Source organism: Lathyrus oleraceus, chromosome 7 (assembly GCF_024323335.1).
Source record: "Lathyrus oleraceus cultivar Zhongwan6 chromosome 7, CAAS_Psat_ZW6_1.0, whole genome shotgun sequence".
Classification (NCBI taxonomy): domain Eukaryota; kingdom Viridiplantae; phylum Streptophyta; class Magnoliopsida; order Fabales; family Fabaceae; genus Lathyrus; species Lathyrus oleraceus.
The window spans coordinates 422,164,354-422,177,924 of record NC_066585.1 but is presented as its reverse complement, the minus strand read 5'-3'; the positions used below and the strand labels follow the sequence as shown (position 1 = coordinate 422,177,924).

At 34.7% G+C, this 13,571-nt stretch overlaps 2 protein-coding genes across 2 annotated transcripts; both read left to right on the top strand.

Moving 5' to 3' along the window:
• Positions 1–482: 482 nt before the first annotated feature.
• Positions 483–1,053, top strand: LOC127106140 (histone H4). Its single transcript, XM_051043429.1, has one exon. It carries the CDS (start codon positions 563–565, stop codon positions 872–874), a length of 312 nt encoding a protein of 103 aa, XP_050899386.1. The 5' UTR covers positions 483–562; the 3' UTR covers positions 875–1,053.
• Positions 1,054–7,506: 6,453 nt separating this feature from the next.
• Positions 7,507–8,703, top strand: LOC127104155 (uncharacterized). Its single transcript, XM_051041357.1, has one exon. It carries the CDS (start codon positions 7,507–7,509, stop codon positions 8,701–8,703), a length of 1,197 nt encoding a protein of 398 aa, XP_050897314.1.
• Positions 8,704–13,571: the final 4,868 nt, after the last annotated feature.

Genomic DNA, 13,571 nt, shown 5'->3' with positions numbered 1-13,571 from the left:
AATTCTTAAAAATAAGTTTGACTTAGAAGCAAATATCCTTCTTTTCCTCTTATATAAAATTAGCGTCCAGATAGGCAAACCGTTTTTTTAATGAACACACGTGAAAATATATACGATATTATTTTATTTAATATTAATTTTATATGTAAGAAATTAATAATAAAAATTTATGTGAAAGATAATATTAGTGGTTTTAATAGAAGTTATTAGAGGTTATTATATAAACTATTTGAGAGTAAAATGAGTAGAAAAATAGTCTATATCAAAAAGAAAATTTCAAATTTATATATTGTTATTGATAAAATAAAAGAAGCATGTAAATTTTGATGATTTGTTTTAATAAATGTGACGTGGTGTAATGTTTCACTTTATAAAACAAACGACACGGATTGCCATCGTCATCCATCCATTAAACTCTAATCAACGGCTGATAATGTTCTTCCCACTATCAATCTTCATATATAAACACTACTCATAAATCTAAATCGATCATTCAATTCAAATTTCAAATATTCAGAGTTCATAATCAAAACAACATCAAGTTTCTTCACAGTACACGAAAATGTCTGGCCGTGGAAAAGGAGGAAAAGGATTGGGAAAGGGAGGAGCTAAGAGGCACAGAAAAGTGCTTCGCGACAACATCCAAGGCATAACCAAACCCGCGATTCGTCGTTTGGCTAGAAGAGGCGGTGTCAAGAGAATAAGCGGCCTCATCTATGAAGAAACCCGCGGTGTTCTCAAGATCTTCCTTGAGAATGTTATTCGTGATGCTGTTACCTACACCGAGCACGCTAGAAGGAAAACCGTTACGGCCATGGATGTTGTTTATGCTCTGAAGAGGCAGGGAAGGACTCTTTACGGCTTCGGTGGTTGATTCTTGTTTTCAATTCATGGTTTTGTTAGCGTTAGATTGGTTTAGTTGTAAATGTTTGTTAATTTTGATGTGTTTTTCATATGTTCTGTTTCTGTTCTTTTGATTTGATTAGTCCTATATTTATTTGAATTGAAGTGTACCAATTTGTTCTTTGCTGCAATATTGACTTTAATTTTTAATCTTTTATGAGCCCAACACTTCAACTTAAAAAACAAAAAGTTTACTTAAGAAATTAACAGGGGAAGCTCGATGTTTGATCTGTCTTTTAAGGTGGAGTGTGCTTTGTAAAATGTTATTTGAGCCTCATCCTTAATAGTTGCAGCCAATGTCAACGGCGGTTTTGATGTAATGAGACCTATCCAAAAGATAAAATGTGGAATGTAAGATATGTCTTCACGTTTATTGTTTTTTCTTTTGGGTTTTATCCTGTATTTTGCACACTTTGCGCATTGTATTGTAGTGCTATTTCTTAATGTTGATATAGAACCGTCTATTGAATAAGTAGATCAAATGTTTTGAGTTCTGTTTTTTTTTTTAAAGGCAATGGTTGAGTTTCTATTCTATGTTCTCTTATTCAATGGTAATGAGTTCTTCAAAAATAAACAACCAAGAGTGGATGAAAAATTTTGTATTAATATTTTAGAATAACTCTCAAGCTCAATACGATGAATTTGTTTTAACAATTTTAAGTACACTATTTGGTTGTGGAAAAAATATTGATAGTCTCTTGAAGAAGACTAATATGGAAAGTCTTCTAATATGATTCTTGAAGTCTTTCATGATCACTAGAAGATACTACTTATAAGTGTTTAGATAGATGACATTAGAGATTTATCTTGATCGAATATTGATTTATTTTTGTCTTTAAGAGATCTTTTTGAGATTTAATTATAAAATTGGGGACTAGATTCTCGACTGTATGATTTTTCTGCAATGAAATCTAAACCCTCCATTTATTTTCATATTTTATAATTTAATGAAAGGTAATTGCATCTAATGGCTTAGACATGCACTGGACACTCTTTAGCGAAAAACACACCAGAGAGGATCTGCTCCAATAATATTGAGCTTTTACTTACATGTTATGTTATGCCCACAAATTTTTGATACAAGTAGGTATAGAGAATTTATAATAGTTTATCCCAATCAAAGAAAGTTTTTCCATGGATTGAACTAACAAATCACTTAGAGATTTTACAGGTTGATCTCAATATCCAAATAAATTTTTTCCTGACTAAATTCTAGAACCAAATATAGATTTTAAGACTAGTTGATCTTAAGAATCAAACTTGATTTTTCAAAATTATCACACTATTGACAATAACAATGACAAGACATTGTCACAACTCTTTCCTCACATGCAGTTTTCACTCATAAGGTATTAAGACAACTTTGGTGAAACAAAAATATTCTAGAGAGAAAGAAGATAGATAAATTGCATAAAATTAGAGAAATCTCGAATTCTTGTGTGAAATGAAGAAGAGACACAACTACAAAAAACCTCTTTTATCTCCGTTGAAAAAGAGATTTTACACTGGTTTCATAGACGAGGTAACAAATGACATCATGCAAACTTGTCACTTTTTCCCTCGGGTAATGTTCCACCGAGGGAAAATTTTTACTGGTTAGAAGTTCGATCCCCAACAATATTTTTTGAATTTTTAAAGTTGCGCTATTTTTTATCTTAGATTAGGGATGACAATGGGCAGGGCACTATAATATTCGTCAGCATATTCACGATTTGAAAAAATCCTCGTCCCCGAGCCCATACCTGTGTGGGCACCAACGTTTGTACCCGTACTCGTATCCAATGGGTACCTAAGTACCTATACTCATGTCCATTTACCCGCATTTCTAATAAAAAACAATCTATCGATTATAATTTATCTTATTATTTTAAAAAATTTCAATAACGTTAAAAGAATTTAAGGATGTTATTATTGAGTTAAGTAACAAAAATTTATATTTAAATCTGTATAAGTTTAATAGTGATATATTTTATAAATTTGATAAAATAACATGTGTACATAATAATAAATATAAAAATATATTAATACATATTTTGCTAGTATGGGACGGGGTGGGTACTAAGGTACTCGGACCCGCACTCATACTTGCTTATTTTAATGGGTAATTTCTCGTACCCATACCCATATCCATTTTGTGGGTTTTTATCATATCCATTATGGATAATTTTTGCAGGTATTCGATGAGGATGAGTTCAATTGTCATCCCTACCTCAAATGGAAATAATACTCGAGGTAAAATAGTATGTTTACAAAAAAAATTAACCTATTTTTTTTTTCTGTTTTTGTTTTGTTGCAGAATCATAAATGGAGGAGATTGCGGAAGTTATGGTGGAACGAAGCTTCGTAAGTGATTTGATGATGCAGCTTCTTAGAACAAAGGTTACGATCGTGATGCATCTTGAATCGTAGATATTAACCTTGAAATGATGTTGCTAATCTCTAGTACGGTGGACCCAGAGGGGTGTCTTCATGGTTAGCACTCCAACGCCCATGTCATTTTAGGGTTCAAGATAATCATAATGAGAATGGAGATTAGAGATTATGTATATGAAACCCTCATGTAAATGTATTTATACCTTGGACTCAATGGAACGAGCAAGGAGAGTGAGCCTTATCTTATTAGGCCTTTGACTGGCCCAAAACAATTCCCCCCAAGACTCGACAGGCACTCTAGGTGCTAGGGGAGTCTTTAAGTAGTCGTGGTCGACCTTCAAAAATGGTTATCCATACGTCAGCAGGCATGAATTGTTGTGTGTTATTACTAGTGATTGATACATTTCTATATACAACATGTAATGTAAGTTACCATGACATTATGTTTGAGACATTTGGTATCTATGCGCTCAAAATAGGAGGCAAAGATGTGGAGCAAGATGTCCCACACATCGTGGAACGTTCTTCCTCAGAAGCCAAATGAATTATATCAAAATCACGCGCCTGATTTGTTTTCATATTTATCTGCGAGTTTATGCGCTTTTTGGAATTAGAAAAGAATTCCTAAAAAAATCAGAGATCAAGACCAAATCAGATTGATAGAGATTTAATTTAAGATAGAGTGCAAATCAAATTAAATCATATACTGAATTTTCATTTTTTTGGTGTTTCTTTAGTCGCAAGTATTCTATAACCCTAAATGCAAATTGCAGTCGGATGTTTTGCTATTTAAAGAGAAGTTCTCCATTTAGAAGACCCATACATTAGGAGAGATTGCAAAGAATTTTATATTTGTTGAGTCTTTGTATTTTTGTTTTTATCTTGTGAAACTTTATTCATTTGAATAGTTCCTATACAAAGGAATAAAGTTTAGGTTTTGAGTTGTAATAGATTCATCATTCAAATCATTTTGTAATCCTTCAACAATAGTGATATTGATTGAGAGAAAGTGAGAGAGATATCATATTTAGGGGAGTCCAAAATAGAATTTCATAGGTAGTATTAAAATATGCATAAAATTAGAAGAGTTTATCTAAGACCAATTTGTACTTTTACTATTAAAAGTATATTTCCTTTCTTGAGTTAATGCCCTCAAGACGTAGGTGATATTGCACTAAATTGGGTTACCAATTCTTTGAGTCAAATTTACTTTATTTACATTGTTCATCCTTTTGAGATTGACTGCATTATGCAAAACATGGAGTTTTCTCAAGATGATTCTGGTGCAGAAGGGGCACACATTGAACACAATGTCATGAATGTGAAGGATTTGGGCACATTTAGGTAGAATATACAAACTTTCTTCGAAAATAAAAGAAGGGATACACTATTACACTCTCTGATGAAAAATGTGAAGAGGAGAGTGGCGAAGAAAATGCTAATAGTGTAATTGCTTTCACTGCTTAATCTGTGCATTTTCATGCATGTTCTTTCACTATTATGTTGCAATAATTCTAGAGTGTCTTTTTTTATTTCTACTATTTTAGTGTGTTTCCTTAGCTTAGTTATTGTTACATTTATTTTAATTTCGTATGGTATTTTCTGAATAAACAACAATTTACATCCTCTCACTTCACATGTCATAACATGGGCTACGATAATTAGATTGGCGTGTTCTAATAAGCGTTAGAAAGCTGAGAGGATAAGCTAAAAATTTCATGTTGAAGTTAGAAGTAGATTCGGAGTGTAGAAGACTCGAATAAATTGTTTAAAATTCAAACTTTAGAAATTAATTAGTTTTGGGCCAATTTTTATGTTTTTCGACCCGCTTGGGATTAGAACCTAATTCCTTGTTTCATCATATCTAGTAGCATCCATGATACTGTTCATATCCTATTCACTAGTCACGATTTTAGCTTTGCTTTAAAATTTTCATCGATAACTAATCCCTAAGGCGAGTTCTGCTGATTACGGGTTCCACCACTTTGAGGTTAAAATAATTTCAATCTAATTTATATTCCTTTCAATTTTATTATGTGATTCTCATATGCTTAATTCAATTTTCATAGAGTATATTGATTTAATTTGATTGTTGTATGATCCTTAACTATAATCATGTTAGCGTAGCTTTTTCGTTATCGTGTTTGATTAAGTCACGTTTGCTTAATTCACGAGAGCTTAAATCTGTTTGCTTAATTCGGATAATAGGAACTTACATCACACAAACCTAATTGCGCTTATTAGTGAGTTTTGTAATCGGATACGAATAGATAATCCACTTAGGGGATTGAAATTATAATAGTCAATGATAAGTCAGAACCCAAATTAGTAGAATTAGTCGTTTTAGCTTATTCGTAATCAAATGCTTTTTACCGTTATTTTATTCGAAACCCGAACCTTAAAACTCCCATCATTTTCAATTGGTATAATTCAATACAAGAGTCTTTGTGATACAACATTCGAGTGTCGCTTCCTTAAACTACAATTTTTAATTACTCATTTTTGACCCGTGCGCGACAGTTGATCAAATTGGCGCCGTTTCTCAGGACTCTTGTCGATTTTAACCAATAATAAAGTCATAAATGTTGTGTTTTAGTGTTCTTGCCCTAGCGTTCTGGCCTTTTCACGTTTTATTGTTAACAAAAATCATTTTTTAGGAAAATCGTCTCAGATTTAGTCTGATTCTTTGCCGATTCATTAGGAAAAAAATCAGGAATCAAAAGCCCTTATTTAGGGTATAAATAAAGGATGCCCCTTGAAAATCCGAAATTCCTTATTTTATTGATTTTTTATGATTTTTTTTTTCTTTTTCATGGTTTCAGAAAATTTCGAAAAAATTTTCAAAATTCTTAATTGACTTAATTAAATTAATTTTCGTGTTTTTGTATTTTTTGTATTTTAATCTTATTTTCCATATTTCAATTGTTTTTGCTTAATAGGGATATTGTCGGTATTTTCCTATTTGTTGTTGCATTGCTGAATTAGTTCTGTGTTTTCTCATTTTTGTATTTTTTTCCTTTTGAGTTTAACATGGCCGATCAAATAACTCTTACAGAACTTGCTTCACTTGATGTGAATTATAATGCTTTATGTATTGAATATTCTGCTGTTGTTGTACCTTTCGAATTGAAATCTGGTTTAATATACTTGTTGTTAAGGTTTAATGGTCTTGCAGGTGAGGATCCGCATAAGCATCTGAAGGAATTCTAGGTTATGTGCTCTACACATTTGAGACTTGAAGGAATCACAGAGGATCATATCAATCACAGAGAATTCTTGTTCTCACTTCAAGGAGCTGCAAAGATTGATTGTATTATCTTGAGCCAAATTTTGTCACAAGCTAGAATGAACTAAAAAGAGTGTTCCTAGAAATATTTTTCCCTGCCTCAAGATTTGCTTCAATTAGAAAAGATATATGTGGTATTATACAGGTTAACACGGAATCATTGGACGAATATTGAGGGAGATTCAAGCAGTTAGTGCCGAGTTGTCCTCAACACCTGATTTCTGAACACTTGCTAATTCAATACTTTTATGAAGGGTTGTTACCTATGGATATAAATATCTTGGATGTTGCTAGTTGATGAGCCCTTGTTGATAAGACCTCAATTGAAGTTAAGACCCTAATCAAAAATATGTCACTCAACTCACAACAATTCACAACCAAAAGCAACTTTATGGTTCTAACAAAAAGAGTGCATGAAATTTAAGCTTCTTCTTCCAACAAGGCTTTAAAAACCAGAATTGATGAGCTTATTTCATTGGTGAGAAAATTAGCAGCAGGAAAAACTCAATCTGAAAGATTATGTGGCATTTGCACCTCTCCTGAACACCTAACATATACTTGTCCTACCTTGCAAGAGGGGTGTAAATTCTGATTTTCCTCAAGCATACGCAACAAACATCAACAACACTCAAATAAACAAACAATACAGGTACAACAACACTCCTGACTTATCCATTGACATGTACCACGCCAACTAGAGAAACCATCCAAACCTTCGGTATGGGAACCCATCCACACATCAACCTAGTCAACAACATTTGATGCTACCACTCCCACCACCACAAAACACCCCACAAGTGACCACCTATGCACCTCCTGGACCTTCACTAGAGGACCTTGTCAAACAAATGATTGTAAATAGTCTCCAATTTCAGCAACATACAAATTCTAGTATTCATAACTTGCAGACATAGATTGGACAACTTACCACTTCAATGAATACCATGCAGCAAGCTCAAGGATCAAACCAACTACCTATCCAAACAGTAGTGAATCCAAAAGGCCCTAATGTGAGTGCAATTTCTTTGAGATCTGCAAAGAGTTTTGAACCAGCCCCAACACCAGAAAAAATTAACAAAATTGTTAAGCCCATACCTAAACCTAATTCTGATGTTGTGGTTGAAGCTGAAAAAGAAAAAGAGTATGTACCACCAATTCCTTTCCCACACAGAGTAGCGAAAAATAAAAAGTTGGATGAGGAAGATAAGGATAATGAGGTATTTGACATATTCAAAAAGGTAGCGGTGAACATTCCATTTCTTGATGTGATTAAGAAAATTCCAAAATATGCCAAGTTTCTTAAGGACTTATGTATTCACAAGATGAGATTGAAGGGGAATGAGAGAGTGAATATGGGAATAAATGTGTATGCCTTCATTCATCCTAATATTTCAGCTATCACTCAGGACATGCCCCAAAAGTGCAAGGATCCTGAAACTTTTGTTATTCCATGCACCATTGGGGATAATAAATTCGAAAATTGCATGGTGGATTTAGAAGCTTCTATTAATGTTATGCCTACTCCTGTTTATAATAATCTTGATCTTGATCCTTTGCAGAATACATGTTTAACCATTCAATTGGCAAACAAGAGCAATGCTCGTCCTGCTGGAGTAGCAGAAGATGTACTAGTTCAAATTAATGACTTGATTTTTCCTGCAAATTTCTACATTCTGGAGATGGAAGGAGACACTAAGTCTAGAAGGGCACCCATCATTTTAGGCAGGCCATACATGAAAATAGCAAAAATAAAAATTGATGTTGTTGATGGCACAACGTCGATGGAGTTTGGTGATATCATTGTTAAATTTAACATTTATGATGCTATGAAACATCCCATGGAGGAATATTCTGTTTTTCACATTGAATTGCTTTCCGAGTTTGTTGATGATACTTATTCTGACTTGTTTTCAGCTGATTTCTCATCATTGTCAGACTTTGATTATACTGACTATTGTGATTCATGTACTGACACTAATATTTGTTCTGCTTGTGCTGAGATTGAGGATGCCTTACATGTTGATATTTTTCCTACAGATGAAGTGGTAATTGAAGCTGTTTATGCAGCCGAAGCTCTCGACATCCTGGTGTTGTACCCCAAAATATGCCCTTCCTTTTTGATCTCTTCATTTAACCCTTAACTTGAGAATCATTTGCATACACTCATGTTTCATGCATGTGCATCAAGCATTCATCCATTAGCTGATCATTATAGATTCAAAGCTCTTGGCTTGCAAAGCTGGAGTTTGTGTATGGATCAAACCTCAAAGGTTTGGCTTGGCTATTCATCTGAACATAAGGGATGTGAAACCCTAATAGATTGATCTTTGGGACATGAATTCAACAAGGTTCCATCATTATACTCCTCAAGGGTCTCAAACCCTAATTTCTTGATCATTTGGTTGTAAGGCTTCATGGATGTTCTATGACCTTTATTTGGACTTCTAAACCCTATATGGGGCTCATATATTGAATACCTTATTAGGAAGCATCCTAATCCATCCAAAGGCCTTGATTTAATGGTGTGGCTCATTTGAAACCCTAATCAAGGGGGGATTGGTTCTAATGTTCCTTGTGACTTAACTTTCCATATGGTGACAAGAGTAACCCTAATTTCTTGAACTTAGATTCAAGAGACTTTAGTGGGGCATACCTCTAGCCATCAAATCCCTAATATGGTCTTATCTCCATTGATGGTCTTATACCCTAGTTGTATGTGTGGTGTGTCCTATTCAATCTCTCATTCATATTGTTGCCTTGACTTGGTTCTCTTCACTTGCGCTTAAGCCCTTTGGTCCCAACTCAAGTCTTGGGTTCATCACATGCATTTGCTTCTATTTTTATGGCATTTCATCTGATCACCTCTCCTAGCTTGATCATGCCTTGCTTGGTTTCATCTGGTCATTGGTCACTCAAGTTCACTTCATTCCATTGCCAATGCCTTGGTGTTTGTTCATGGATCTTTGGTTAGGTCATAATCATTGTCCACTTTGGTCCTGGCTAGGCTTTAAGAATTCATCTAAGTCTTGTATCACCCATACACTTCAATTGGCTTGGTCATGGTCCATTCACATTCAAGTCTTGTCATGTATCATTCATTCAAGGTTTGATTGCATGATATTATATGGTTGGATTTTTCAAGTCCATTAGCCATATCATATAATTCATTCTATACCATGGTTTGATTAATCCAATTCAAAACCAATTACAAGTCTTGATTCGTGTCCATTATAAGTCATTTCAAGTATCCATTCATATTCAAGCATCATGATCAAGTCAAGACCATTCAAATTCATCCAAAATCATTTACAATGTCCATTCCATGAGAAAAAAAATACAAAATTTGAACTTTGACCAAATGTTGACTTTGGTCAATAGTTGACTTTTTGGTCAACTTTGACCAAAGTCGACTTAATCTTTTTTACAATCCCACATCAATCCTAATCCCAATCTTTAAGTCCCATTTTGACCTTTGGCTGGCCATTTAGACATATGATTTTAAAATGCAAAATTGGTGCCATTTTGCTTTGTCCAACCAATCACCTCATGTGCATAGGACCATGTCTTGAACCAAGGAATCATGCTGCATAAACATACAAGTCAGAATGCATACTGAATAAACCATGAAGTAATGATACATGATACTAAGCCTAAAGCTACAAGTAACCATCAAACATTCACAAGCCATTTCAATTCATCCATATTCCTAACAATATGGCCATGGTTTCAAAAGTCACACAACAGTCAAAGCATACCATTTTGCAATGACACTGCTAAAGCTCAAACTTGCAACATTGCATACTTCAACCATGCACCACATATCACACAACAAACAACAACATTTCATACATCGAGGCAACAACATCATGTCATCATGGCATTTTAAGTAATGCAAATCATCAGCTCAGCAACAGTCCAAATACATGCATCAATGTCAATTTGCCAACAAACCTGCAACCCTGTTCAAGCAATGCATTGCAATATGGTCATTAACATGGATGACATAATTGTCTAAGGCTGGATATCCACTAGGCATAGCACCAAATCTGGTAGTATAACAACAACAATATCAACACTCAATAATTCAGCAATCCATCTCTGATGCACAACCTGCCAACAACATTGCAATACATCATAAGCAAACACACATGAGAGATTTTAGCACATCACTGATAACCCCATGTCAATTGAAACAAGGCAGTGACAGATCAAAAGCAAGGTATGAGCAAAGAAAAGCCATCTACAACCATTTGATACCCAGCTAGAAAAAGCATACATCAACATTTCACAGTATGCAAGCCATCCATTTCATGTAAAGCAGTTATAACAAACAATCAATGGCACCAAAACAATCATGGACGAGTGTTCAATATCAACAATAACACACCAGCAGTGCATCCATGACAAGGCATATTAATACAGAGTTAGCGTATGGTAAAAAAAATTTGGAAGGCCACACAAATAAAAATTGTTACAGCAAAAACCATGGCAAATCATGATTCACCAAGTTCAACATATCAAAACATCACACATTAGTTTTCATTCATGATTCATAAACCTTGCAGCTTCGGTCAACAAGTACATTGATTTAAATAAATCATGACTAGAAAGAGGGCATGTACAATTGAAGTTCAGGCCAAATTAACAAGTTGGCCTATCCCAAATTAAACATGACTTCACTCAATTTTAAACTCAAATGCATTTCCAAATTAACCTCCAAATTCAATCCAAATTTGAGTTTCTAACAAACTCCAACAAACTACCCTAACTGCTTCCCCATCTGCACAAGTCAGTTACAATATCAAGCCTTTATAAATCACATTAAATCACCATCATTTGATTGATAAAATCATTTGGCAAAAAACTCAGCAACCAGTTTCATCTCACTACACTCTATGAGTTCAATCTCTCTCCCTTACCATCACTACATGCTCATCATCATAACTGCAGAGCTTCAACATTGGAAGCTCTGACAGTTGAGCTCAACCTCACCATTCTCGAATCCCTAAACTCTACCTCTCAAATCCACTCAATAACTCGAGTTTCAGTTTGTTCAATAACACCTCAGAGTCAAGAAAAGCAGAAGGATAAGAAAGAAGATTTGGATTAAGAAGCCAGAGCCAGAAGTTTAGAAATACTCACCTGAAAGCTTCGTCATCGCCATCTCCGGTAAGACGCCTTTGAGAAACACTTATTTCCTTTGTTTGATTGTTGCTAGGATGTGGAGGAGGATCTGGGGAATCAGAGCCCTCATCCCGGGGACTCTGATTCTTAGTATAGAGAATTTAATTTGTGAATGAAATGTTAGGGTTCTTGGATTCATCAGTTTGACTATGAGGTTAGAGTCGAAATTGGATGAAATTGAAGGGGGATTCAAACTCAGGAGGTGAAGGCGTTTCCAATGGTGTATCTGATTTGTATTTTTGGTGGCCACCGCTGCCTTAAGCGATTTCTGGCGTGGTGGCCCACGACGAATGACCTGAGACTAACCGGAGATGATGGCTTGGCGCGTTCCTTATTTTAAATTCAACTCAGTTTGAATTTCTTTTCCCCACATGCCCAATTGTTAGTTCTATGAACTACAGAGCTCTGAATTCCTTATTGCACTATAAGGATACGTAGGTATGAGGGCCCCAATCCTCACTGAACACTTTATCTATTTCCTTCTTTTTCCCTTATTCTTTCGCGAGTAATCTTTAGATATAACACCCATTCAAGCAAGAACGATCAAAACGGTTCCTGTTGAGTACAACAGATGATAGGGGTGCTAATACCTTCCTCTTGCATAACCGACTTCCTTACCCAAATATCTCTTTCCCCTGGGTTTTATCGATGTTTTCCCTTTCCTTCGGGAATAAATAAAGTCCGATGGCGACTCTATTGCATGTTAGAGCGTGCGATGCATTCAGGTTATTTCTGCTAGCTTCACCTGGCTGCCCCAACCAAACTGTCCATTGAACAACAACCTTATTTAGAGCCTAAACCACTTCCTGAGGATTTATATTATTCATCAAAGCTTTAATTTGAGCAGGAAGAGAAATTATTGCAGGATCATACGAAGAGAATTGGATGGATCTTGGTTGACATTCGTGATATTAGCACATCCATGGGCATGCATAGGGTGTCATTTTTATATGGAACAAAAGTAGTGAGGCAGCCCCTTGATCCTTGATTCTTGTTATTGTAAAAACTGAGATCACTTTCACGTGCACGTTCGACACTTTTACTTATCGAAGATCCTTCTTTGATCCTGGAATAAAAGACAAAGACACAACTAAAAAATTCAAGAACAATGGACACTATCTAAAGCTACTCCTCGAGAGCCCCACTTTTGAATAAGAGACTATAGAAGAGCTCTCGTTGGGAAAGGTTGCTTATGTGATCACCTATCCACCATGACTACACAGGTGTGTTCTTTCCTATCTCTCCTCTATCTTATTTTCTACTTATATTCTTTCATTGAGGATAATGTGTGTCTTAAGTATGAGGCAGGGAATCATTTACTTTATGTTTTCTGTTTTCATTTACTTACTTATTTTCTTATTGAAAAAACAAATTGCATGCTTTTCATTGGTTTTTGGGTTACAAGTGTTGTGTGAGTAATTTCTATGTTCTATTTATTAAGTACTTGTGATATGATGTGATTGATTTGTTGTGCATTCTTAGTATGTTAAGTAGGACTAAACTCTGAATTGTGAATTATTTGTGGTAGATCATTTACCTTGTGAGATTTGAGCCTAATAATGGATAACATTCAAAAATCCATCTTTTTCTTACTTGTGTGTTTCACTTATGTTTGTTAGTCTTTAGAACTTGAATTGACTCTTGTTGAAGCTTTTGTTTACTTGTGCACACTAATATGATAAAGACAACTTATTTTTGTTTTATTTATTTTTAGGCAGTTAGCCAAAAAGCCAACCCTAAATAATATCATCCTTTGTTTGAAAACCCCTTGAGCCTATTTATCTCATTCTTTGTTTAAACTCATTACAAGTCATAAAGTGAAAAA